The sequence below is a fragment of the Notamacropus eugenii genome, chromosome 5 (assembly GCF_028372415.1).
Source record: "Notamacropus eugenii isolate mMacEug1 chromosome 5, mMacEug1.pri_v2, whole genome shotgun sequence".
NCBI classification, from domain to species: Eukaryota; Metazoa; Chordata; class Mammalia; order Diprotodontia; family Macropodidae; genus Notamacropus; species Notamacropus eugenii.
In genome coordinates this window covers 35,328,746-35,356,324 of record NC_092876.1, presented here as the reverse complement: position 1 = coordinate 35,356,324, position 27,579 = coordinate 35,328,746, and the positions used below count along the sequence as shown (strand labels likewise).

General features: G+C 51.0%; 1 protein-coding gene across 7 annotated transcripts in view; it reads right to left on the bottom strand.

The window, feature by feature from the left end:
• MIB2 (MIB E3 ubiquitin protein ligase 2) overlaps window positions 1–27,579 on the bottom strand; it is a 53,567-nt gene that overhangs the window by 9,690 nt on the left and 16,298 nt on the right. For 6 of the 7 annotated variants that reach the window (XM_072608521.1, XM_072608527.1, XM_072608528.1 and 3 more), the window contains 2 exons: window positions 5,772–6,048; window positions 5,160–5,331 (listed from right to left, as the gene is read on the bottom strand). In XM_072608521.1, the coding sequence (XP_072464622.1) occupies window positions 5,160–5,331; window positions 5,772–6,018 (419 nt within the window). In that variant the 5' untranslated portion in view covers window positions 6,019–6,048. Of the gene's footprint in view, window positions 1–5,159; window positions 5,332–5,771; window positions 6,049–25,336; window positions 25,361–27,579 lie in introns of those variants that run through there. The other variant, XM_072608525.1, reaches the window with a different exon arrangement.

Here is a 27,579-nt window from a genome sequence, read left to right as displayed (position 1 = left end):
TATGTGTACAATCATGTTAAGCATATTTCCACATTAGTCGTGTTGTGAAAAAAAGAATCAGAACAAAAGGGAAAAACCATGAGAAAGAAGAAAAAGATAGAAAAGAGTATGCTTTAATCTGCATAGATGTCATAGTTCCTTCTCTGGATGTGGACAACATTTTCCATCCTGAGACTTCTGAAGTTGTCTTAGATCCATCCTTGCATCGCTGAAAAGAGCTAAGGCTGTCAGACATAGCACAGCGTGGCTGTGACTGTGTACAGTGTTCTCCTGGTTCTGCTCATTTCACTCGGCATCAGTTCGTACAAGTCTTTCCAGGTTTTTCTGCAGTCTGCCTGCTCATCATTTCTTACAGTACAACAGTATTCCACTGCATTCACCTACCACAACTAATTCTGCCATTCCCCAAGTGATGGGCATTCCCCTCAATTCCCAATTTTTTGCTACCACAAAAAGAGCTGTTATAAATGAAAAAAAATACTATTAAAAAAATAAAGCCCATCATGCAGAGCAGCAGCTGCTGCCCTGCCGTTCCTCAAGGGAGCATGCTCACAGGGTCGTGGTCAACCCAAGGCAATGTCTCTAGTTTCGTGCCACAGGGCTCAGTCCTTTTAATCTGTCCTGGGTTCCCATTCTGACCAACAATGCCTACAAAAGCAAAGACAGCTTTATTCCCAATTGGGAAATGACTGCATTCTCCAAAGTCCTCGAGCTGGCTCTGGGGACCCAAACGAAGGAAAGTTAACTGGAAGAATTTAAAGTTCTCATTGGCAATTCCAAGTCAATTATGCTAGTAGAGGCTGGGGGTGCCAGCCCAGCAGGCAAGCGTGACCTTGGTTGGGGTCATCTACCTACAGAAGCTAAAGGGACAGAGAAGTTGGTCAGGGGGTGGTCGGGCCACACATTGGGAACACCACATCCAGAACTAGACACCTGTAAGCTCCCTGAGGGAAAGGGCAGCTAGAATATATCTCCAGCATGAGGAAGGGCTTAAGAACTGCAGACCAATTGTCTTGGAATAGAAACCTGGGTCAGCGGGAGAAGGCCATGAGTGAATGACCAGCTCAACCTGAGGAAATGCTTCAGGCTGCCTAACAGCTGAGGGAGACTGAAAGAGGGGGAAGGGGTAGGTCAACAAACAGAAACTCCCTGGAACGTGGGTCAGGCCATTGAGCTGCGACTCTCTACCAGAACTGTGACAATCCAATATCCTATGTAGGCCAAGTTCCTTCTGCTCAGTCCCAGGCACTCCAAAGGGAAGGTGGTGGCAGAAGAAGCCCTTGGCCAGGGAGTGGAGACTTGTCTTGAGATCCCAAGGTCTTGTATCCCTTGATTCTGCCCACAGTGTTGCAGACCCACTCAAGCCAGGCCCCCTGCTCTGACCATGAGCGCTAGTCTGGCTAGGTCTTCTCAGCAAGGAAGAGACTAGAGAGCCAGCCACTAAGCCAGCCAGACCCCAGCAACTCATAGCCTGGTGTGGCTTTGAACCACTGGTTTTTTCTCAAGATCTGGTGGACAGCTCAGGCAGTCACACAGTTAAAAACTCAAACCTAGTTTCTGGCCAGGGATTGTGCTAATCTGACCCCTGCTGCCAGCCCTTCATACATCACAGACTATTTAGAGCCACACTCCCCTCCCCCTTGTAACACCTCAGGGACAGCGTTGGGACCTCCCTCCACCCCTCACCCTGTCTCCTCTGCAATGCCACCATTCCAACGAGCTTTTATTAAGCACCTACTATGTACCAAAATGGGGAAGAGGACAACATGCACTCAGCTAAGTTAATACCCAATCAACACATAATAGTGGGATGAGGCACAGTGACCAGACTGCACTTTGGCTGAGGTGGGGAGCTAGAGAGGCAGCAGGCCTAGTGGACAGATAGCCACCCTCATGGCCACACCACTCTGGGCAAGTTCCTTAACCTCTGAGCACTGTGGGCAGCTCAGACAGAGTAGGCACAGGTCTGCATTGGGAGACGGTGAAGCTCCTGGGCCTAAACATAGGGATGATGAAAAGGGGGATTGTTTTCCACAGCCCTGGCAAAGGCACAGAGGCTAGAGATGATGGCGCGCCATGTGCTGGGAACAGGAAGTCTGCTGGCTGGGCTGTTCTCTGTTCTACCTGGAGAGGGCCAGCCTCACTGCTGGGCTCTACGGGAGCCTGGCCTCCCCACCCAGCCTGAGGAGCTCAGCCAAGACCAGGTTCTCTTTCCCATTCAGACTGGCCCTGAATATACAAATGGGAGAGAGATGCACAGGCTGAGCCCCCAGGCTGGGGGATGGCTGACAGGGCACTTTTCCTGGACTCACTTCTTTCTGGCCCTGTACTGACATCACTGGCACAAGGGTCTATCCCTCCCAGGACCCCCGCTGCTGCAGCCCTGGCTAATCCAGCTCCCCCCCCCCCCCCCCCAGCTTTGGGGGCTCTACCTCACTAGTGATAGCACCTTGGACAAGTCATGCACTCGAGGGGCTAGAAAATGAAGAGACTGGGGCTACATGCCAAGGTCTTACAGGCTGAGCTGGCACACTGTGAGCAAACTGATTGCCGCTACCACATTCAGTGAGTATCCAGGAGCCTCTAAATGAGGGAGGACATGAGGCAGCCCATAACATGCTGTGGGCCACCACAGACACGGAGAGACTTTGAACCTGGGCCTGAAGGGGAGAGCTGATATTGCTCAAGGGGGTGGGGGAGTGGGGGTCAGGGAAGCAAGCTGCAGTTCCTGGGTCTCAAGATGATTATGGGGTCTCCAAATGAGACCACCCAGGCTCCCTAAGCAGTCTCTGCCTGTGAAGGAGGCAATTCTCCATATTCCTGACCTTCCCAACTGTTCCTGGTGAAAAACTGGAAAGAGGTGAGATAGGCCAAGTCTGAAGATGGCAGGGCCTGACCTAGTGGATATACCACAGGCTTGAAGACCTGAGTTCAAATCCTGCCTCAGATACTTACTAGCTATGTGACCCTAGGCAAGCCACTTAACCTGTTTGCCTCAGTTTCTCCAACTGTAAAAGGAAGAGGTTGGACTTGCTGGCCTCAGCTCCAAATCTATGACCTTGTCACCTTCAAGTTGTTCTAGAGCACCCAGGCCTGAGAGTCTGAAGACACAGGCTCTTGGTTGGCTCTGCCACTGACCCTGGGCCAGTCACCAGCCTGCCTGGTCAGTGTGCCCCACAAGGGGGAAGCTTCCTTCTAACTTGGACATTCTGGGTTTACAAAACTGGATTGGTGGAGTCACCAGGCTGAGGAGACCAACTCCCACCCTGATATGAGCAGGAGGCTGAGGCTCTGGGGGCTCCCTGCCAGCCTGAGGGCCCTTCGGCCTAGGGCCAGCTCCTGTTCAACAATGGCTGCTTCTGGAATTCCTCACTAGCAATCCCAGCAGGGCTGTGTCCAGGCCTCACTCCACATGTGGTGCTCTTTTCAGGTCCCCAGCTAAACGGCCACAGAATAGTCTAGAAGCAAGAAGCCAGAGGGGATCTGGGCAAACTTGGCATCTGACCCCAAGGGCAGCAGTGGCCTTCGGCTGGGAGGGAAGAGAAGACCTCAAACACACAGCCCCTTGTGCTCCCAAAGAAAATCCCCCGCCTTGAGGGAGCTGCCAGCAGGTGCCCTCCCTGGGGGACTTCCTTTCTTAGGGCTGTACTCCCTAGACTTAAGGGTGGAAGAGGAGAACTTAAGAGTCCTCTGGTCCAATGTCCTCATTGGCGTTCCCCTAAGAGGGAAACTGAGGCCAAGAGACAGCAAGTGTCTCACTCAAAATCACTCTAGAGCTGGGCTTCACCTCACATCCACATGCTGGGATGGAGAAAACAGGCCGAGTGAGGCCTGGGGGCTTCCCCTGCTGCTCCCCAAGGGACTGAGGAGAACGAGGCAACGTTTATAAGAAGCCAGCCAGACCTGGGTTCAACCCCCACCCCGATACTTAGCGCTGTGGGACCATGGACAAATCACTTAATCTCTGGGGGCCTCAGTTTTCTCATCTGTAAAATGGGGACAATCCTCACTCCACTACCTCACTAGTGAGGCTCAAAAGCAACAGTTACTGAAGCCTTCTCGAGGATGGGGTCTGGGAACTTTTGCTCCCAGGTTCTGGCCTCCCAGGCAAGGCCTTGACTAAACCCACTTCTCAGCCTCTGTCAGTGGGAGGCTTGTGCGGAGGAGACTTACCCTTCCTAATTCCATTTCCTAAGGATTCAGCTGTCTCGGGCTGGATTTGGTTAATCTCAACGTGGTGATTTACTATGCCCAAAGTATCCAGGTCAACAAGCCCAAGACACAGAACCAGGTATCTCTCCCAGGTCCAGGTCAATCCCACCCCTTGGGACTGACTCCAAGCCCCAGGAAACAGGAAGCAGGATGACTGAGCAGGTCTGGGAGAGACCAGGTTGCCACTGTCCTGGGAATGTGCCAGGGATGGCCCAGCCAAACTCGGGGCTGGAGGGGCTAGCCTGGGCATTCCTATTGGCAGGCAGGTCAGCCCAGCAGCATCCCCCTCCCCCTGTCACAGGGCAGCTCCACCCCTGAGGGGTCCTCCAGAAGCAGATCTGGGGCCCCAAGTGGATTCATGTGCCCTGGGGGTGGAGGGCTGGAAGAATGGCCCAGCTGGAACGGAGCTAGGCTCCTACTCTCCTGGTTCTGGAGAGAAGGGCACCCTTGCAGCCAGAGCAAAGCTAAAGGGCTGGGGTAAGAGAAAGGGAGAGAGGGTCCCCATGGTCTCAGGTAGCCTGGGCAGCCTTTCCCTCAGCCTCTCTTGGGCCCAGGGGGTAGTATGTGGCATCCCCCTGTTGGAGGAGTCTCACCGTGGGGAGCTCAGCACTGGGCTGGCCCCTTCGCTCCCCCAAGCTCCCGTTTTCACCTGTGCCAACACCGCTGCTCACATGGCCCTCATCACCTCTCACCTAATTCACCTCCTGCCCCAAGCCTCTCCTCATTCCAGTACATCTCACACGCTGCTCTCAAATCACCTTCCTTTAGCCAAGACTTGACCACAGGACACCCCATACTCAGCCAAAGCTAGTTTCTTCCTCCTGCCTCTCTGACAAAACCTCGGTTTAGCCCTTGAAGCCTCACCCAACTGGGCCCTGACCTAGGCATTCTCACCCCTGCCCCCGGCCAGCACCCTCACACAGGTGGGGAGGGGGGGCTGTACTCACGGGCGCGAGTGCGCGGTCTCGTAGCGTTCGAAGGCGTGGCCCAGATCGTGCTTGTTGTTCATGTAGCACTGGGTGCAGAGGTCGTAGTCGAAGCAGACCTTGCATTTCCAGCGCATGCCCCGCAGCCCGTGCTTCTTGCAGCAGTCACAGATGATGTTGGGGTGACGGACACCTGCGGGGGTAGCTCCTGCTCACCCGCCACCCTAGAGACGGGCATGTGTGGGCAACCCCCTCCCTCCATGGCCTTGGAAAGAGGGGAACCAGCGGTGAGGAAACCCTGAGCCTGGCCCCTGCCATGCCTGACTCCGGGGGCATGAAAGAGATTCAGCATCTTTGAGTCAATGGATGAAGCAGGAAGACCCGAGTTCAAATCCAGCCTCTGACACTAATTTGCTGTATGACCCGACTCAAGTCATTTAACCTCTGTCCACCTCAGTCTCCTTATCTGTAAAGTGAGGATAATACCAGCACCCACGTCCCAGGGTTGTGGTAACGCTCTAATGAGATAATGCACATAGAGCGCTCTGCAAACCTTAATAAGCCAATCAATATTAGCCATCATTATTATGAATTTCCCTTCTCTCTGCCTCTCCCCACCAGGCCTCACTTTACCTATCTGGGCATTGTCATAGAGGAGAAGGTCAAAGGCGCCCTGAAAGCCAGTCCGGTAATTAGTCCTGGTGCCCTGATCCCACTGGACCACCACCGTCCGGTCAGGCGTCGTAGGGCTGCCCTGCCGGCCGATCTCCACCACGGTGCCGACGTTCCCTTCGCCGTTGTCCTGGTTGCCCCACTTCCAGTCTACCCCTCGCACCACACGCATGCCCACCTGCATGCTGGCATAGGAATCCGGGTCCATGGCAGTCAGCACAGCTGCTCACCAAAGTTCCTGAGGGCAAAGAACACAAGGAGGAGGGTCAGAGGAGGCCTCTGTCCTCACCGGCTGCTGCCATAGCCAGCCCTGCTAAAGAGCTGAAAGACGAATCATCGCCCTCTGGGGAGCCTCCAGCACCATGTGTCCTGGGACAGCTCACTGAGGAGGCCCAGCCTCCCAAGGTCTCCTCCAATTCTGACCTTTTAGCATCAAAGGACAATGTCAACATTTCCGCCCAACTGCTCTCCTCCCCCAGTTCTGTTTGTTACCTCCTGCTCCCTCAATTCCCCTCTCTCCTACACACACACACACACACATGCACATGCATGCACACACACATGCACAGGCACACACACTCAGGAATCCCGTTCAATTATCTGTTGCTGCTGCCTACAAGAGGCCACAGAGACAGAGCTTGGTAGGAAAGCCACCCAAGTCAGGCACAAGGCTGCCCACCAGCGTGGCTTTTGTTCTGCACACACAGAGAGTACAGCAGATTGATTTCTGGAGGTGAGAGTAAGGAGCACAGTCATCACCAGTCCTGCTCGCTTCACCCAGCTAGAGGGTAGAGAGTTAGCCCTGGAAACAGGAAGACCCGAATTCAAATCTAGCCCCTGCCACTTCCAAGTTCTGTGACTGGGTAAGTCACTTAACCTGTCTGCTTCAGTTTCTTCCACTATAATGTGTGTATAATAAAAGCATTAATCTCCCTGGATTATTGTTGTTAGGATCAAACAAGATATTTGTAAAGCCCTTAGCACTGTTTCTGGCACATAGTAGGTACCATATAAATGCTCATTCCCTTCTCCTTCCTTTTCCACTGAAATCATAACCAGCATCTTGAGAGTGAAAAACTCAAATATAATTTTTGACTGGGCAAAAGACAGATTTAAATATCTAAGGACTTTTCCAGGTAGCTGACTAGATGAGGCAGGCTGGGATCTAGATCTCTAAGGACCTCCAAAAGAGCTGCAGGCCATGTGCTTCCCAGAGCGGACATCTTCACAGCAGCAGCACTGAACTGCAAATCAAGGCCAGTAGATGGCTGTAGAGAGCAGCAGCCGCCCCAGGGGGAAAGTCCCTGAGCAGCCAAAGCCATCCAGGGCTCCTGCACCTGAGGCCAGGAGCTCCCCAGCCAGCCCCCGTGCATTTGCTACTCATGTGCAGTTCCCTGCGGGGCACTGTCCATCCTTGTTCTTTCACTCCCTGGCCATGTGGGTATCCCCTAGCACCCCCAAATGCAGAGGGGATCTTGGTCCCCTTTTGTGCTCTAGAGTTGGATGGCACTGCTTTGCTCTGAACTAGTAAAAGAAATAAAGTGGTTTTGAATAGAAGCTGACTCCCAAACTATTTCTAATTTAAAGTAGCTTGGGGGCGGGTCCATTTGTGAGAGGGTCTCAGGTGCTTTCATCTGAAAAATACACAAAATTATTCAAAAGAGATAAGATGTGAACCCAAATCTATAGCTTCACAAAAAGCAGACAGGAACAAAGCCACCTCCCCAACTCCAATGAGTAGGGCACCTGCCTCCTAGGGATGGGAAAATATGGGTGTAGGGCCCAGGAAAACCAGTCCCCCTAACTGGGAAACAGCAGAAATGGAAAGCAGCAAAGGTGCCCTTGGAAATGGCAAAAGCAGAGAAATAAGCACCAGGCAAAGCCCTGCTGTTCTTTTGTTGGTCTGTTATGTTCATAACTGTTTTTAAGTTTTTTAAAAACATTTTTAACTTATTTAAAAGCATTTTAAACTTATTAGGACAGAAAACAAATCCCACTAGCTCTCCTCTGGAGTCATTTCTGTGCCAGAGGACTGATAACAGGTGCCACTGACAGAGGTTTTTTGGATAAACAAAGCCCATTCTTCACCACAATCCTGTGAGGCGGGGAGTGTCAACATTGGACCTATTTTACAGATGAACACACTCAAGTTCCAAATGGTTTTCAAAACAAGAGTTACAAGCACTCAACAACCATGAAAGAAATCCTCCAAATCACTGATAAAAACAACTCTGAGCCTTTACCTCGCACTCAGCAAGCCGCCAAAGAACATTACAAGTGGAAGTAGTTCAGTGCGGCCCAAGTCCCCTGCGCACCAGACACCCCCATCGTGTCACCCTCCCAGTCACGTTCCGTCTAGCGCCACTCATCAATCCAAAGACTTTCCAGGTTGGTGTGAGTGTGTTGGGGGTGGGGGGATAAACCCCACAGCCGCCACCGCTGCCACCACAAATCAAAATACCCACAATTCCCCTTTAGGTATTTCCCCCAAAGAGCACATAAAACATGGAGAGCAGAGCCAACTGCCTTTGGTATTGTACATCCCCAGAGTTCAGTAAGAAGGTCTGGGGCTTAGGAAAAGCTTAGTCAAGGTTTTCCTTTCATTCACTCACTATTAGAGAGTCTGTGAAGAGACAGCCAAGCTCATGTGCACCTGGCTGACGGGGGAACTCATCCACCCTTCTAGAAAACCACTGGGAATGCAGCAAGAAACCCTAAAAGCCAGGCTGGCGAAATGAGGCCCATGGTTTGAAGCTTTCTGTAACCAATGAGCTAAGGATCCCTATTAGTGTTTAAGGAAAGTTTTATTTTATTTAAAAATGTGAAAATCATTCTTTGCTGGCCAGCAGCACCCAAACAGGTGGTGGACCAGGCAGTAGTGTGCCAACCCCTGCACTCGGCTGTTTATACCAGGGGCCACACCTGAGGACCTAGAGGGCCACAGGTTCCCTAACCCTGGATTATACTCTTCAACCAAGAGGTCACATGTCCTTAGGAGGCCAAAGATGGAAAGAAAGGCCCCACATTACCAAAATATTCCCAGAAGTGCTTTTTGGGGTGGCAAAGAATTCTAAACAAAGGGGGTGCCCATCCATCAATTAGAGAAGGGCTGAAAAACTGTGCTATTGCTATGTCAATGGCGTAAGAAATAACCTGCCTGGGGATGCCCACAGAGTAGGGATCCAGATCTACTCCTGCCAAGGCCAGTCAGAAGCTGACAGGACGCTGACCTGTGTTAGGAGAGGGAATTTCCTCTACTAATCAAGTCATTGGTTCAGTTTTTTTTAAATGACAATTATGAGGAATTCCAAGCAGTACATTAGTAAAATTCAGAGAAAGAAGGCCACAAGGACTGTGCTACTGAATGGCAGCCATTTTCGGATGCACTAGAAAAGACAACCAGAGGTGGGGGCCTACAGCAGTCAAGTGTCAAATCCAATGTTGACTGGTTCTCTTGAACAATCTCCTGTTTTAATGGAATGGACAATTCTGAGAAGCTACCTGATCGTCCCAGTGTGACCAGGACTATTGCTGCACTCGGGGCCGGGACTCCTAGAGTTCTGATCATTCCAGACTCCCTGCCACCTCTCTGACAAGAGCTCCCCTAAGGCTGTGACCAGTGCAGGTTCCATGTCCTGGGCAATAGCACTTTTTCTGCTACACTAGGAAGACCCTTTGGGCAGTAACATACTAGATTCCAATCTCTTCCTCCCTTGGGAAAGAGATTCTGGTGGGGTCTGTCTGTATGAGGGACCTGGGAATGACCAGAGGAGAAGGAATGCCTACCGAAGCCTCCTGGTTCCTTCAACAATTCTCCTTCTTCATCAGAAAGACGGGGCTGGGGGATTGATAGCCCCAAAGTTGCTTCTCCTCTGCACAAAGGAAGAGCTGCCCCAGAGCAGGATAAGCAATGGCCTCCCAACTCAGAGGATGAAGGGAAACCCTGAAGGCTGAGGGCCTGGGGCCCATGCCAGAAAATAGCAGCTTGGCCACCCCCCACCCCCCCACCCCCTCCAGGTCTGACTCTCCCTGCACACAGGGCAGCCTTGTTGCTGGGGTGTGGTACCTTCCCATCTCAAACTCCAAGAATTGTTTGAGGCCTTCCATTAGCCAGCATCAGCTACCTCTGCCAAGTTTATCATCTTCCACTGCCATATACCCTCTTTGCTGGGGGTAGGCCCTTTAACATGCCATCCATACACTTTTGCTCACACCACTTCCTTTACCTGAAAGGCCCTCCTTCCTCTCCATCTGCTGCCACCTCTTCCCAGAAGCCTTCCCTGATTGGTGGCCAAACAGTGCATTTTCTCCTTCTCAATTCCTACAGTGCCTTCTGCCCGCATCCTTAACTTGTCAGGATAGCCCCTGAGTCACAGATCCTGTGGATCAGAACCTGGGCTGTCTTATCTTCCCCTCAGAGGCATGTCTCTAACTCTGTGCTTAACCCAAAGCCTTGCCTGTAGCTTACGCTGCTGACCTGTTTGTAGAATGAAAAAAGGGGAAGAGATGTTAAAAATTCCCAAACCAATTCCAGTTCCTCAGAGTTCAGCCTCTCTTGTGTTTATGTTTAGTGGCAGGCACTCGGCTGGGACCAGCTGGTGGTACCTTCTGAAGCGCCCAGCTGATGAAGCCAAGCTACACAGCAGCAATTCGGAAACTCTCCTGTGTCCTAGGCCCCTGTGACAGTCTGGGAAAGCTGAGGAAGCCCTTCTTAGAATCAGAATTTAAATGCATAACATAAAATCCATAGGACTGCAAAAGGAGGAACACAAGGGAATAAGCCTACTATGTGCCAGACACTGTGCTAGGCAAATATGACTCCATCTGAGCTTCACTACAACCCTGTCAAGCAGGTGCTATTTTTAATCCTCATTTTACAGCTGAAGAAACTGAGGCAGGCAGAGGTGAAGGGACTTGTCCAGGGTCACCTTGCTATGATGCGTCTGAGGTCACATTTGAACTCAGCCTTCTATGCACTGGGGCACCCCCAGTCACCTCCAATTATACTGAACTATTAAAATGAAGTCAATTATAATAAAAAATACAGTTATTCAAACATTTTTTAAAAACCAAGTTTGTGGACCTCAGCTTAAGAATCCCTGCTAGAGATTCAGCTAACTTTCATCTTTCAGAACTACCCAGAATGCCTTCTGCCCTTTCTCCAGGCCTAAAAGCTGCCAACAGAAAGCACTGCCCACCAGGTCCATCTCCTGTATGATCCCAAAGTTTGCCCATGGGCACATATGCACACACGAACCTCCTATCACGATGGAGAGGACAATCTTTAAGAAAGAAGGGCTGATTTGTGGTGGCCAGGAACTGGAAATTGGGGCAATGCCCACCAATTGGGGAATGTCTGAATAAGTTGTGGTATATGAATATAACGGAAAACTATTGTGCTATAAGAACTGATGAGGGGGATGTTTTCTGAAAAACCTGGAAAGACTGACATGAACTGATGCAAAGTGAAATGATCAGCAGCAAGAGAACACTGTGCACAGATCAGCTGTGAACGACTCGGCTCTTCTCAGCAGTACAATAATTCAAGACAATTTATCTGATTTTTCCTCAGGAGTCCTTTAAAGAACTGATGGAGTGTGAAGGCAGGCTGGCACAGTTTTTAAACTCTATCTTTCTTGTTTTACTTGCTTTTTTTTTTTACTGTGTTTTCCTTTGCAACATGGCTAATATGGAAATATGTTTTGCATGAATGTACATGTATAAAATCGATATTCAATGGCTTGCCTTCTCAGGGAATGCAGAGGGGCAGGAGGGAGGGAAGGAATTTAAAACTCTAAAAAAAAAAAAAGGTTGTTAAATTTTTTACATGTAATTGGGAAATATTTAATGAAATAAAATAAAAATATATTTTTAAAATGAATAAATACATAAATTCCTTGGGGGAGGAGAAGGAAGAAAGAATCTCTAGGTCTGTGGGGGCACCTGGGGCCTTGGAAAGTCCTAGACAGAGCAGATTGACCCACTCTTTCCAAGCTCAGGCTTTCTTGCAGACAGGATTCCCCTTCTCCAAGGGCCACATTCAGTTTTGACAAAAAGAAGAGATGAAGCCGCCTCCGCAGCTGCTCCTGGTGACTAGCCGTGCATGGATCAGGCCGGGCTGTGCGGCTGCGTTGGGGGCATTGCCAAGCTTGAACACACACAACCTGGGCTCCCTTTGCTTCTTCACTTGTGGGTTCTGGTCACTCGAGGTGAACAGCGGCTTGCTGCTGACCCTTCCCACACCATCAGCATGCACAGAGTCAGGAAGCTCCCGCATGCTCCCCTCTGATGGAAGGAGCAGGACCCCCTGACCAGAGGCCCAAGCAGGGACACAGTGGCACTGGGGGCTAACAGTGACCTGACATTCTAACATGCTAGGCACACGTGGCACTGAGGGGTGGAGTGGGGAGAGGGTGATGGGCTCCAACCTGGGGGTGCTTCCTGGAAGCTCCTGGAATTAAAGGGGAGGGGGCCTCAGAAAAGCCCCATTCTCAGCCATCCTCCCCTCTACCTGCCCAAGTATGTAGAGGGGAGGGAGTTCCTGTAGACCCTCTCATTCCTGCTTCCTTCTTGTCCTGGCTGACTCTCAAGCGCTAAACAGTAAAAGAATTGTCCAGGTCACAGATCCCACCCCCAAGCCAGGCAGCTGCCCCATCAGGGATCCTGCTCTTCCCTCTCTTATGTCCACATGCATGTGGGGCAAGCAGCCTTTTCATATGAGGAATAAGAAGAGGACCGGGCCTCCTGGTGCCCTTGGCCAGGAGCAGTAGCAACACCTCATCTGGCTAGCCAGGCATGTCTAGTCCTGCATGAACAAAGTGTCAGCGCCGGCTAACAGCTGGCCCGCTCCAAAAGGGGACAATGATGCCATAGGAATCTCCCCCTTTCTATTTCTGGCCCACTTTACAAAAGACCTCAGATACTTGGAATGCATCCTTCTCTCAAACTTCCCAGGCCAAATATGTATTTCTGTACATCTTTCTGGACTCCCCAAGCCCACTGCCCGCCAGCTTATGCCAGGCCTGGAGGGGACCATGGAGGAGATATATGAAGGGGTCATAGGTTTAAAGCCACAAGTATTTTACAGATGAAGAAACAGAGATGCTAGGTAACTTGTCCAGGGTCACACAGCTGATGTCAGATGCTGGATTTGAACCGAGATAATCTCGACTCTAAGGCTAGCGCTCTATCCACGATGCACTGCTTTTCTCCTGGGAGACAAAGATGAAGGAACATCATGTCCTCCCCTCTGCACATTTGGACAGGTAGAGGGGAGGATGGCTGAGAATGGGGTTTTCCTGAGGTCTCCTCCCCTTTAATTCCAGGAGCTGCCAGGAAGCACCCCCAGGTCAGAGTCCATCACCCTCTCCCCACTCCACCCCCAGTGCCACATCTGCCTAGCATGTTAGAATGTCAGGCCACTGTTAGCCCCTAGTGCCACTGTGTTCCTCCTTGGGCCTCTCATCAGGTGGTCAGAGGGGAGCATGCAGGAGCCTCCTGACTCTATGCATGCTGACTGTGTGGGAAGGGTCAGCCTTCATCAGAGTCCAGTGATGGAGCCAGACAGTCACTCTGAGTAGGATGTTCTCAGAGTCACAAGCAATGTGCAATACGGTGAGAGCTGAGCTATTAGTGAAGCCTTCATGGAGAAGACAACATTGAAGCTGGGCCCAGTCAGCACAATGGACTAGCCAGTGGCTCTACTCCAAGCCTGGCCCCACCCCCAGCTTAGTACCCAGCCTGCACCCAACCCCCTGCCCTGCTTGGGCCATGCCAACCTGCCAGGATTGCAATTCATGCCCATGATCATACCCCCAATGAGAGCTCACAGACCAAATCTCAGGCAGCTCTGACCTCCCAGCTCTCCTGCTGCTCAAATATCCTTATGCCAAGTTGCTCTGAGCCTCTCTCCCCCGCCAAATAAAAATAACCAACCCAAACCCCTAATGCTTGTCTGAAGGTCACCTGAATGCTCTACAGTCATAAGCCATTCCTCCCACATAAATATCACTGGAAACTGAATTGGGAGAGAAATCACCAAGTGAGAGACGTTTGTACCCAGAGCCACCACCAAGCAGTCTGATCTCCCACTCCTGGAGCCGACGGACCCAAGTCTGGCACCAAAGGCATTCCTTATCAGCCAAAGGGTCAAAGGAGGCAAACCAGTCTTTAAGTCAGAACTATGAACTCTAAATGGCCGCACACCAATATGGTACAAATAAATCCCTATTAGTAAGAAACAAGTGATGATTCTCATCCCCCACAGTGAAAACCGACAGAGACCACAACAAAAAGGAACACCTCACAGCAGAGAGATTGTGGACCAGAGGGCAGAATATCACATACACAGATCGATGTTCCCATCCTGAACTGGACATTTCTGCTTTAGACCCCCATCACAAGGGCTGGTTCACAATCTGGGGGCAGGCAGAGGAGGGGGCAGGGTTGAGATGACAGACACTAAAGCCAGAAATTTAAGAGACAAACCTCAAAGGCCCTGGGACCACAGACTAAAATTTAGACATCAGGTTATGGGTCCTCAGAGGTGGCGTGGGGTGCTGAGATTACTGTTCTGGTCTGTAGGCTGAGGGGGGAGTCTTCCCAAGCTTTTGTATGAGGGGAGGCAGAGTCAGATAAGCCCAGTCTGGCTAGGCATGGAGGAAGCTGGATAAAGCCTGCCTCAGACACTTCAGGGACTGTACTCTCACAGGCTTCTGAGGCACTGGTTGCACCTTGCCTTCAGCATATGGGGCTAAGCAGTCCTCCATCTTAAGCTCCCAAATAGATAAAAGCAAGGACCAGCCTCTGTGTCAGATCACTGGTAACCTCTAAAGTCATTTGGAGAAGCCTCTCCCCAACCCACCCCAGGGACACCCCCAGAGAGCTGCCCCAATTGGATCTTCTGGTTCTGACTCTTCTCTCACCTTTTCCATGCAGGTCAGATCACACCAATAACCCCTCTATAAGGCTTTCGGATGGTCCCTTCAGTCTACGTGCCTACTGCCCTAGCCAGGCCCACATCACTTCTAGCCCAGATCAGCATCACAGATCATCACCACGGAGTTACTGCTGTGCTGCTACATCTGCACGCTCCAATCAGCTGCGAAGTTCATCAGGGGATTCCCTCTACGATGCAGTAGAACAAGGCAGCTGTCCACATGGCCCGGTTGTGGCTGAGAAGCTCAATGCTCAGGGCCAAGCCAATCATCAGTCTCCAGCTAAGTGGATAGACCCAAAGCCTTCCTAGCTGCCAGGATAAGCAACTTCAAGCCCTCCTGTTTTACAGATAAGGAAACTGAGGCTCAGAAATATCGAAGAACTAGCCCACAGTCCTAGTACCTCTGCCCCCAGGTTCTTGGCCTCCAAAGGCAGCTCTCTTTTCAAAGTACTATGCCCGGCTAGCACAGGGTCACCAGGGTGCCAAGAGGAGGTACATTATAACAAGAACATAATGGTGACAGCCCATATCTGCATGGTGTTTTATAGACAGTAAAGTGCTTTATGTAAAGTACCACCTCTGCTTGACTTAGGCTTGACTTTGCCTGCCTGTGTCCTCATATACCCACCTTTTCTCCCAAACCCTCTTCAATGCCTATGAGCGGCCCACCTCATGAAGTTCTAGCCCCAGCAGGCCCCTTTGATGCCTCCACTTAGACAAGAGGGCCTTTTCAAGAAATGGCTTTGGGAAGGAACCCCACTGTCTCCCCCCATGTTTGGTTGTCAGCTTGAAGTTGAATATAAGACTTGGCACTTGAGATGGTGCTGAGAATCCGGCCGCCAAGTGAGCCAATGGCTATCCCCAGTCCCAGAGAACCCTGGATTCTGCCCTTTACCCTCCAGCACCAGGACTTGTCAAAGGAAAAGGCAAGAACTAGCCCAGAAGTCAGCCCAGCAGAAAGAAGCTCTCTCTCTCTCTCATTTCTCAGCACAAGGCTCAGTGGGGACTCATCCCCCATGTCAGGATTCCCAGAAGGCTTCTGGCTGGGTGCTCTGTACAGCGCTCAGGTCTGACCCAGGCCTCACTGAGCAAGAACGATCTTGGAGTGAATCTCTGCAGTCCCTGACAGGCCCCTGATTCTCCTGCCTGCCTAGGACAGCTGGTACAGAGCACTATTACTCTCCGGCTGACAATGGGACTGTGGAAAAATGCAACAAATCCAATCCTCCTACAGGACAACAAAGGGGGCCACTACCTTCTACCAACTCCTCCCCCACCTCCACAACAGGATCAGGACAAAGTTCTATGGGATTAGCTCATCCCACTGACACATGGTCAGGTCAGCCCAGGAAACAGCAACCCTCCTCAACTGCTTTGGCCTGGGGCACAAGTATTAGACTGTGTAGATGGGGGACAGGTAGGGAGAGGAAAGTGGAGGTCCCACAGCCAAGGCTGATGGTGCCATATGTGACACACTTCATCAAGCCTTCTGCGATGAAAACCTGAGTGGCGAGAGGGGAGTCACTGTAACCCAGGAAGATCGTGACTCTTCTAGGACACATGCTAAATGTTCTTTATAAGAGAAAAGCCCTCCCCTGACCCGGGTGCAGGTCACCAAATTCTTCCATATGGTCACTGTCTTTAAACCTCACTTCCTGGGCTACTCTAGAAATGCCTCTGGTTAGCCCAAGCCAAGACCAATGGGGCTGGGGTGACTGGAGTCCCATCAGCTCAAGGTCTGCCTCTGGAAAGCAGGGTCACTGGGGTGAGAAAGCCTCTAGGCTGCAGATGTCACAGGAACCCCCGGGTCACAGATTACTAGTGCCCTAAGGCAGCATCAGTCAGCAAACCCCAAAGCTGACTTCAGAGCAGGTCCTAAAAGGCATGTCTATAGGCCATCACTAATGTCACAAAACTAGTTTAGGCAGAAGCAGAATGGTCCTTTATCCCCACCCTCTCCCGTCAAGTCTCCAGCCCTGCCCCCTGGGCACTAAGCCCCTAAACTCCCCACCCCAGAAGGGAAAGTGGGCATCTCCTCCATACCAAGGTCATCTGAGACTGCACATATGGTGATTGAGCCCTTGTATGGCTAGTTTGAAGGGGGTCTGCTTTTCTGGAGAGAGGTCTCAGTGGCCCACATTCCCAGTATGCTAATGTGCATGAGAATGAGCGTGGGTCTGAACTAGGACCAGGGACCTGCTCTTCCTGCTCAGGAAAAGGTCTGACTACAGCAGCTTCATCCATCCAATCAGGGCTTGCAGAAGTAAACTGAATGGAATCCACCTGGCCAATAGCTACCTGCAGGCTCTGTCTCCATGGAGATCCACAGTCTCTTCCTCTCATTCTTGCAGCCAATTGCTGGGATGTTGGTTGGCTGCTCTATCTCTCCACAGCTGACCTTGCATCTCTCTCCCTGCCCTGTTACTTCCTGGGGCAGTGGATCCTGGCCTGCCTGACTGGCGGCCCCCTCACATCAGCCTTCTGTCTGGCCCAGGACACTGAAGCACACAGAAATCCCCCAGAGGCAGCCAAGGTCCAGCCTCCCTGAGCCCTGACTCAGTTTTTCCCCACTTGGGGCAGCAGCCAAAGTGTACTGTTTGGACCTTACAAGGCTACCATTTTAGGGTGAGAGCGAATCCAATTTAATTCACTAAATGTTAATTAAGCACATTCTAGGTGCAAGGCATCTCCAAAGGAGGGAAGTCACTAGAATCCAGACAGCCTAGCCCAGGGGCCCATCTCTGGCCTTATTCATCCCTCCCTAAGCCTTAAGGTCAGAAGGAGAAGAGAAAGGGTCAAGATGCTCATGCAGAAGCCAGGGTAGCTGTATGTGGCAGTCTGTATCCCAGGAAAGCTCAGCCTGCAGAGCTCCCTTACCTATCAGAAGCCAGGTGGCTGCATATTCCCAGAGGCCCTGGACAGGCAGTAGTCAGCTGGGGAGCACCCAAGCCTCAGGTTTCCAGGTGGCAAACAGGACCCTTCTCCAGGAAACACTTTATCCCACTTTATCAGAAGACCAGCCAAAGGATCAAGGAATCTGCTTGCCTCTCCCTTAGGAGCTGCCACAGCAAAACCTGCCCAGACACTAATTCAGCATCCCTCATCTTGGGTCTTGCCAGGGAACAAAACACAATGAAGTTGGGGGAGGGTCAAGATTCTGTTCCCAGGGTCGGCATCGACCCCACCCAGGGTTCACTACCACCACCCACTTCTGGGCAGACGGTGGCAGATGGGAGGCTGAGGGAGGAGAAGGATTCAGCTCTGGGGGTCTGGCTCCAAGAGCCCACCTGCCCCAATGCACAGGACAAAGGAAGCAGGTGGGTACCCCCCAGGCCAACCCGGGCTCCTGGGAGGCGTGCCCCCCTTCTTGGCAGGAAAGCAATCCCAGGAAAGAGGCCAGCCCTTTGCCCCCACACATTTCCTAGACAAGGTAGGGCAGGGCAGCCAGCCCCTTTTCCAATGCCCATCAGTGCCCAGACCAAGTCCCATCTGCAACCTCGCCCCCCAGACAGGGTGCTGGCAGTGCTGACCAGCCCACACAGATGCAGTCCATGAAGGGCCAAGAACAGAGCTGAGCTGTGCCTGCAGGCAGGCACAGATCCAGTCCTGCTCATGCCTCCCCTTTCTTTCTCCCCACCCTCTCCAGCTGTCACTTAGTACAGCCAGAGAAAACAGGCACTGGTATTTAAAGTGACAGGCACCCCAACAGGCTCTCCCCAGAGCCATCGGGACCAAGCATGATTGATGTGAAGAACCCGGGAGAGAAAGATCAAAGGGGCTAGGCAAGAGGTGGTGTAGGAAATCTGGGTCTCCAGGCCACAAAAGCTGGCCTGGCCAGCAAAGATACCCATACGAGGCCCTTAGGGAGAGCTCCTGGGCATTATAAGACCCCTGCCTGTCCAGGCCTCCACCTGAATCTCTACAAAGAACAGTCTTATCGAAGCAGGTTCAAGCTATGCCTTCCAGCCATCTGCCAAGTGGGCCAAACTTGGCAACTCATACTCATCTGGTCCTTAATTCCACAGGAAAGAAAAGGATTTCCTACTTGTATGGTGACAATCACCTCCCCAAGGACCTGCACAGTCCCCACCTGAAGTCAGGAGCCCAAACTGGGTTCTTGTCTGCCCCTACTCCCCTCCCTTCCAGCCTCAAGGAACCACTTTGACCCTTGGCTCACTCAGTCTCCTTTGGCCCAGGACTCATTGGGGTGAATCCTGGAACTTGCCTACAAGGCAGGGCTCAATAAAGTCAGGCTTGCAGGTTGTAGTCAGTGCAGAGGAGCAGCCTGACCCAAATGGAAGGGTCAGATATACGTAAAGTAGCCAATTGGGGCCTTCAAAGCACATGCAGACAAAGCAAGGGGAGTTGGTATCAATGGAATTCCAAAACAAGGAAGAGGGAGAAGACAGGGAAAGGCTAGACCAGGAGTGGGAGAGGCTGACTGCAGGGATACAAGGCCAGTGTGCTCATCTACCAGGCCAGAAGTTAGGAAGTTGAGGAGACAAGGGTTGAGCTGAAGTGGAGAAAAACAGCTGGAAGTTCTCCTGGGCATGGCAGCTCTGCTGGCAGGGACTCCCCCAGTGAAGTACCACCTTTCAGTAGCTGGCTTGGCATTTTTCAAGCAGCCCGGCTTGGGTGTGGGGTTGACTTGCCTTAGATGGAACCTGGCTGGCTACCTGAGAGGCAAGAGAGGACAGTAGTGTTCTTAGAGCTGTGTCTTAGCAAGCCTGCACTGGGCTCAAGAAGCAATCTGATAACCCGAGGGAAGTCTCCCCAGTGGCCCTGCTGAAATTAAGCCAGGGTAGATGAAGGAGGGAGTTGATAGCTGGCCCCTCCAAGTCGGGGCCTGAGCCAATGGTCATCCCAGGTGGCTACCAAGCCATGGTACCCAGTGTAGGCCTCAGGCCGGCCCTAAAGCCAGAGAATCAGGGAAAACCATGAGCTACCAACCCCAAACACTCGACCTACAAGAAAAGGACCTCTGGGTGAGTCTCCCCAGGGGAATCAGCCCTTCTCCAAGTGGCTGTCAGAATCAGCTGGGGCCCTGCTTGCTTTTCTTGAGCTGGAAAGGAAGAGACATTCTGTCTTTTCTCTTTATAGCTGAGAAACCCACACAAACTAGACAAAGCTGAGAGGGCCTCCCATTACACAGGTCTCAATGGCTCTGTCTGGTTGGAGTTTCCCCTTTCAATCTCCTTGGAGCCTGGCTTCAATGAACAAAGTCATTAAATATTTAAAAGGAAGAACCTTCCTGACCTGCTCCCTAATTAGGAAACTCTCCAAACTGGCCGCATTTTTGCCTAGGTGGCAAAAAAAAAAAAAAAAAAAAAAAGGTCCACTGTGGTTGGTAATTATCCCAATCTCTCTCTCTCAGCATCTCCAGCATTTCTTGAGGTTAAATGAGCTCTTAGAAGTAACTCAGCTAATGAAAGCAACCAACCCTGAGAAGCCCAGCTTCCTCCTTGTCTCCTCTGCTGGTGCTGGCCCTGGCCAAAGAAGCCTGGAACTCTACCTGGGGACAGGGCACAGCAGAGCAGGGGCACTGGGGCACAGCTGGGTGTGGGGACAGTGGATCGGGACACAGCTGGGTATGGGGACAGGGGTCCAGTTTGGTCTGGGGACCAAGGCACAGCTGAGTGCAGGGACAGGGGCACAGTAGAGCATGGGGACAAGGGTCCAGCTCAGCCTGGGAATCGGAAAGCAGCTGGGTACAGAGACAGGGGGCAGGGGTGCAGCTCGGGCCTGGGGACCAGGGACAGAGGGGCACAGCTCAGTTATCCTCTTCCTACTGTCTACCCTTCTCTCTGACTGGCTCCTCCACCTTCCACCCCATCCCTCCAAACAGTGACTAGCCTGAAGCATCATAGGCCCTGAAGGTAACAGGAAATTGTCTTAATCTATAGTCCAATTAGGTTCAGATTTTGCCTGACTTCTCTAAGGTCATAGGAACATAATCTTTGAATGAATAAAAAGTATGGTATTAAGTGTTTGATTTACTATGTGTTAATATTATTATGATTATAACTAACATTATATAACAATTCCTATGTGCCAGGAACTGTGCTAAGCACTTTAAAACTGTTAACTCATTTGAGCCTCACAACCATGGAAGGTAGGTGTTAAATTCCCATTATTTATCCCCATTTTACAGTTGAGGAAACTGAGGCTGTTCTCCCAGAATTCTAGTCTTCTCCCAGCCCACCACTCTATCCACTGCTCCATCCAGCTGCCTCTAAAATATAAACTTTAGCTACTATTATTGATTACTACAACGAAGGGTCAACCCAGAAACAAGTTCAGTGCCTGACCCCTCCATCCCCAAGGTCTGCCACTTCCTGGCACTGCCCTCTTTGTCAGACGTGGCATCTCAGGTTTTCCCTATGCACTCAGCTCAGCCATCACCTACGTGCCCTGGTCCCTAAGCAGGACTTTCCCCATACTAGAATGCCAGCGGCGTGAGAAGAGGCAATAAGGCCTGCATCTGCTGAGTTGGCACAGTACTCCAAAAAGCTGAGCCAGGATGCTGGGTCTCAGTGACCCCACCATGCTCCATGGGCACCCTGGCCTGGGCCTAAGATATTTCTGCAGTTCTCTCCAGATGACTGGGTCAGGCCTGACAGAGCCAGAAGCGTTGGATGACCTCAGTCAGGAGTCTCCCAACCCAATTCCCATCTGAAAGAGAATGCCCAATCCAACCTGCTGGACAGGGAACCATCCAGCCTCTGCTCCAGTAATGAAAGCTGTGACAACACTTCCCAAGGCAGCCCAGCTCCCCCTGTCAAGTCTGGCCTCCTATCCAGCCTTTACCTGGGCACCGTCCCCCACTCTGCTCCTCCATCTAACCAATGAGGGAAAGCTGGACAAGGTCAGGCCCTCACATCCCTCTTCAGCCTAAACAAGCCCCATTCCTTCTGTTCTTCCAGTGACATGGATTCTCTCACTCTGATTGGGGAGAGCTCAGCCCAAGCTACCCAGCCATAGTGGCTCAATTTTCCTGATAAGCTTATGTGTGTAATCCTGCCCTCCCATTGGCACTACCACTGTGTCCAGAAAGGGCAGCTCAACTGAGTGCCCTATGACCCTACGTGCCATCCCTGGAACTTCCCAGATCAAACCCCCCACCCCAAGATGCTGTCTCCTCCACTACAACATAAGCACCCAGAGTTCAAGACCTGTCTTTTATGCTTGTAGGCCCAGTGTTAAGCACAGCGTCAGCCACAAGATAAGCTTCAGTACCTTTTTGCTCCTCTGCTCACTCATCATCCTGAGGCCCTCTTTAGTTTACTCCCATGGTGGTTTTCCTAGGTCACAGTAGAGCAGAATTATCTCCTCCTTCCTCCTGGAAGCTTTGCCTCTCAGTGTAGCCCAGGAAGCTATTAGCTTTTTGGGCTGCCAAGTCACAGTGATAACATCTACTCAGTTGGCAGGCCACTAGCACCCCCCAGATGTCTTTCAGGACCCGTGGGCTCTAGTCTCAGGTCAGCCACTGAGTGGCTGCAGGACACTCCCTCTCATTCATAAGGGAATGAGCTCTAGCTCTGATGTTCTACGATTCTAGATGGGGTTGTTCCCTGTCCTTGCCCAGGCCACAAAGGAGATGGGGGGGGGGGTAGTAGGAATCTGGGAGAGAGGTGCTCCCAGGCTGGCCACCCAGGAAAGATAGGTACCTTTCCCTGGCCCTCCTCAGATAAGACTACTGGGCAAACTTCCCAACCTGAACTCAGGGCCCTGGGAAGGAAGGGGTCCAAAGCTAAGAACAGCCTCAAAGCCGATCCATAGTACCCAGATGTAGACAGTGGCAGAAAAGACTGGCATAAGAGCTCATGGAAAAAAAGGCAGATGAGGAACATGGCCAAGTCATGAGGGTAGAATGCAGCAAAGGAAGAGTCCACAAAAAGGGGGTACTGACCCTGGGCAGACATGGCCTGGGAAACCCATGCTGACCTTCCATGCCTAATATGACTATGACAAGCATCCCATCATGCTGCTGCGGGGAACACCTTTGCAAGTAGGGTATGTAATGGCAACTTCCTAAAGTCTTGCCACAGGCCCCTCTACCCAGTGGCCACAAAGCTGTTTCTCTTTAAGAGTTCAACTTACACCCAACGGATCTGCATGATGATAGAGCCCAAGTAATCAGGCTGGCTCTCTGCAGCCAGTTCTGCCCTCCAGGGCCAAGCAGACCATAGCTCATGCCTCTTATTTCACAGCCCTTCTGACCCCAAGAAAATGATTGCATCATGTGCCCCAAGTCTGCTCTCTTTCAGAATAGACATCTTCTGTTTCTTCAACTAACCCATACGTGTCACGAACTCAAGGTCCTTCATCACCATCAATGTCTTTACTCTTGGAGTCTCTAATGGTAGCCCAAGATGGCATTCGCTGTTCTGGTGGCCTCATCATACTGCTGACTCACTGAATTTGTGGTCTGCTAAAACCCCCAAATCTTCTTTACACAAACCGCTAATTAGGCCTGCCCCGTACTGTACCTGTGAAACTGATTTCTGTATCCAAGCAAAAGACTACATATCTCCCTAGTGAATTCTTCTTAGATTTAACCCAATGCCAAGGATCTTTAACCAGCCCTCTGAGCTCTGTGCCATCTGCATATTTGAGGAGCATGCCTCTTCTGTAATATCTGTAATAATTTTACTCTGTAATAGTTGAGGATATTTGTAAGTCACTGAAGCACAGATCCCTGTGGTCCTTCCCTGGAGACTTCCTGCCACGTTGACCTTGAAACATTTAACAACAAAGAGTGTCTGGCCGTCCAACTAGTCCTGAATCTATCAAAAACACTCTTTCATCCACCTCTCTACTCATCTGCTCCATAAGAGGTTCTAGGCATGTCATAAAAATCCTTCCAAAAACCTAAGCCACCAAGATGTACGGCATTCCCCCACCTATGCATTGAAAAGCTCTGTCACAAGTAGTAATAAGGGTTCTCCAGCATGATGTGCTACTGATGAAGCCCAGTTACCTCTGTAATCACCACTTCCCTCTCCATATGAGGCCACCCACGTCTTTACAGATCTTCACCAAATTTAAGTTTACTGCCCTAAACTTTCTACACTCTGTTCTCTCCCGTTTTGAGGTTTGGGACATTGTCTTTTTCCAGACTTGTGGTTGCTTCCCCATTCTTTCCATGACCTTTCCAAGATCGTGGTCAGTGGCCCAGTCATCCCATCTGCCAGCTCCTGCCCACCTGGGCCAGGTGAACAGCTCCAGCTGTCAACAGCCCACCAGCCATTTTGGTCCTGCCCCTTACAGGGAAAAGGTCCTTCTCCTTCTTAGAAGGGAGGAAAACAAATTAAGAATCAAGCCATTCTATCTTCTCTTGGTCATCCCATCCAACCGAAGGAAGGTCCCAGCCCTTCTCCGATCCTTTTCCCTCTCCATAGGACTAACCTCCTCACACTTGTTGTCCTCAGCTCACCTTCCCCAATCCCATCTTCCTTTAAGATGCTGCGTCCCTGATGCTCTTTACAGGACCAGACCAGGCTCAGGTTCGTCCTCTTGTTACCTGGCCTTGGTTCCAGTTCTAGGCTTTCAGAAAATCTGCATCCACACAATCTGAATGACTGAGCAAATGTTTGTAAAGCACTTAGCTTTTCTCCCATTCAAAGAAAGCCCAACGTTCTTCTATCTGAATTATTTCTCTTCATCTTCAGAACTCCATTCGTAAGCATCTCCCAACAATTCTGCAGAATTTTAGTCCCAGGGATCAACCCCTTTGGAATTTGCTTATCCCCCAAATTGAGGGCACAAGACAGGGAAGAAAGTGTCAGACCAAGAGAAGGCAAAATACCCAGAGGGAGAAAACAAGAAACAGTGGCAAGCACAGACCCCCAACTGGGCTCCCCAACACCATCTGTGAGCCCGATGGATTAGAGCAGGCTGATCAGACCGGCTTGGAAGCTTCTGGGAGACATCCAAGGATGTAGTGGTACAAGAGGTAATACAGTGGAAAATGATGCCAGGCTGTTACCATGATAAACTGCTGGGTGATGTGTGGCTGGATTGCCAGCGTCTGGGCTCAAATCTTAGTGTTGTGGCCATCTGCGTGACCAACACCAGCCTGGCTGTGCTGGAACATGGCTATCATGGTATTTAGCTCTAGATTCAAGTCTTATTCATTCTTCTAATTTGACATTTTAATTTTCTGGAGCAGCTAAGTGGATAGAGCACCGGCCCTGGAGTCAGGAGGACCCAAGTTCCAGTCTGGGCTCAAACACTTGACACTTATTAGCTGTGTGACCTTGGGCATGTCATTTCATCCCAACTGCCTTGCCTTCCTACCTCCAAAACAAAACTTTTTTAATTTCCTAATTTTAAAATGTTTAACTTTACAAAGGAGAAAAATGAAGACCAAATATCAGAGTCAGAGCTCTACAGCTGGAAGGAACACCGGCAGCGATCTAACTGAACACCTTTCTTTTATCTGTTTGCTTTTTAATTTTTTTCAATTTTGCACTTTAAATGCATACTTCACACACAAAGTAGAACAGAAAAAAGAGGACTACACAAGAAATTGCATATCTCAATCATGCCCAACTTGCTTTAAAAAAAAGTACAGAGTAAATGCAACCTGTCACTCTCACAGCTGTCCGGCTTGTCCGTGTTCCCTTCTGCTCTTCTCTGTGCACTCTCTTTTAAATGCTTCAGTGACCTTCTTTCTTCCCTCCCCATCAAATGTGGTGAGTTCCCTCTTTCTCACCCTACTTTTAAAGAAAAAGAAAAAAAAGAAAGGAAAACCCAAGTCCTTGTAACGAGCTTAGTCAAATAAACAAGGCCACACACTAGCCATGTCCAGAAATGTGCATTTCCTTCTGCACCTTTAAGCCCCCGCCTCAGTCAGGGGTTTGCTTCACCAGTCCTCTGGAGCTGTGCAACTTCCTTTTCTAAAAGGGAACACTGAGGCTCAGGAAAGAGAAACGATTTTTCCAAGGTCTTCCAGATCATACATGTCGAGGAGAGATGATAGTCCAAAGCCCAGGAGAAACTGATCCAAGGTCCCACAGCTAGGAGTGGCAGATGCAGGATCTGAGACCCAGTCCTAGCCCTCCAGACCCCACACTCTGCCCACTGCAGGGGCTGTCCCCAACCTGGATGGCTGGCAAGTTGGTGTCTCAGGTACAATCCATCTCCTCTAATCTCTCCTGCAGCCAGATGGAATGAGAGAGCCTCATGCAAAGTTTTCATCATGCCACTCCTCTACTCAAAAAAAATGGTCTTTGGGATGGCCTGCTTCCTATGGCATGAAACTCACTCTCTTTTGCTTGGCACTGGAGCAGACTCCATCTCCCTGCTCCAGCAGAGGCTGTCTACTCTCTTTCCACGGCCAGGCCTTTGCTTATGCTGTGTTCCCTGCCTGGCAGGCCCTCTCCCCTGGGCTTCACCAGATCTTCCTCTTTCTCCACATGCTGGCTCAGGGTCAGTCCACCTCACCCAGAATTCTCTGCTGCCCACTCACTCTCTCCTTTAAGTGTCTATTGCATCAAACAGTTTAGCAATTTCTTTTCCATCTCCTTAGACACAGCTAGACTGTAAAGTCTCTGAAAGCAGGGCCATATCTTCTTTTACAGGTATCTTACCCACAGCACCTTGGCACAGGCTAAGGCCCACAGGAAATGACTGAGAAAGACCTCATCTGCTGTGTGAGACTGGCAGACATGTGCCAGAAAAGACATTTATACTTGAGGAGTCCTGGGGTGTTATGGTGGGGTGGAGCTGATTTGACAGGCTGCCCTTCTCTCTGCCTCCAATCTCTCTTGGGGGGCCGGTGGGGCACCAGCATCCAGAGGGCACCTGAGGGCTTTGCCAACGCTTCATATTTGTGCATCTGCTACAACCCTTCAGGGAGGAGAGGACTGAGGCATTACTATCCTCTGTTTTCAGATGGGGACACTGAGGTTCAGAGATGAAGTGGTAAAGTCCCAGGGCCAGAGCCAGTGAGCATCTGAAGGGAGATTGTAGCACAGGCCTCCCCCTGCTCCCAGGCCAAGACTCTGCCATCTTCCCCAGCTGCCTCCACTGAAAACTACAGAGCCGTTCACTTAGGGGGACACGAGATACCCCAGAGAACTCAATATCACAGGCACTTGGCTGGGCAAACATTTTCTTCCCTTACTACATATACCCAGGGGTCAATCTCTGGCACACATCATGAAGTACTTATCTAGGCCAAGACTAAGCCCCTGGGCTCACTGTTTCCCTGAGACTGAGCGGGAGAGAGCTCCCTCTTCCTGGCTCTCCCCCTAACATCTGGGAACTAGTCAGGGGTAACAGAGTCTGGGGTTCGGGCCCTCTGCAGCAGCACCATCGCCTTCCTGAGTGGCCTAGGAGCCAAGTGGCAGGGCTTTGCCATCCTTTCTAGGATTGAGAGAAACCACTCTGTCACTTCCATATCTGGCTCTCCTTCCCCAGTGGCCCAGCAGGTTAATCTCTGCAGACCCACAGCTGTGCATCTGTCCTTGCAGTTCCTCTGCTCACCCCATGCCATCCCTGACAAAAGGCATGCCATCCATTGGTTTGCTCTGACTCAGCTTTCCCATTCATCTTCAGCAATGCTGAGCAGCTCTGCAGGGCAGAGATCATGCCCAGTGATTTATGACCTTTGCCTTATCATCTTCTGGGACCTGAAGTCTAGCACAGAGTCTAGCCTTTAAGGGGCAGGTAAGGGAGAGGAAAACCTTCTCCTAGTTCTGAAAGGAGTAGGGCTGAAGTTCCTACAAACTACAAAAATCCCAAAGACCAGAGCCAGGGCCATCCATGCCATCTGGGGAAGCACAGAAGGGTGAAGGATCAGAAGAGGAACTTAGGAGGAAAGCT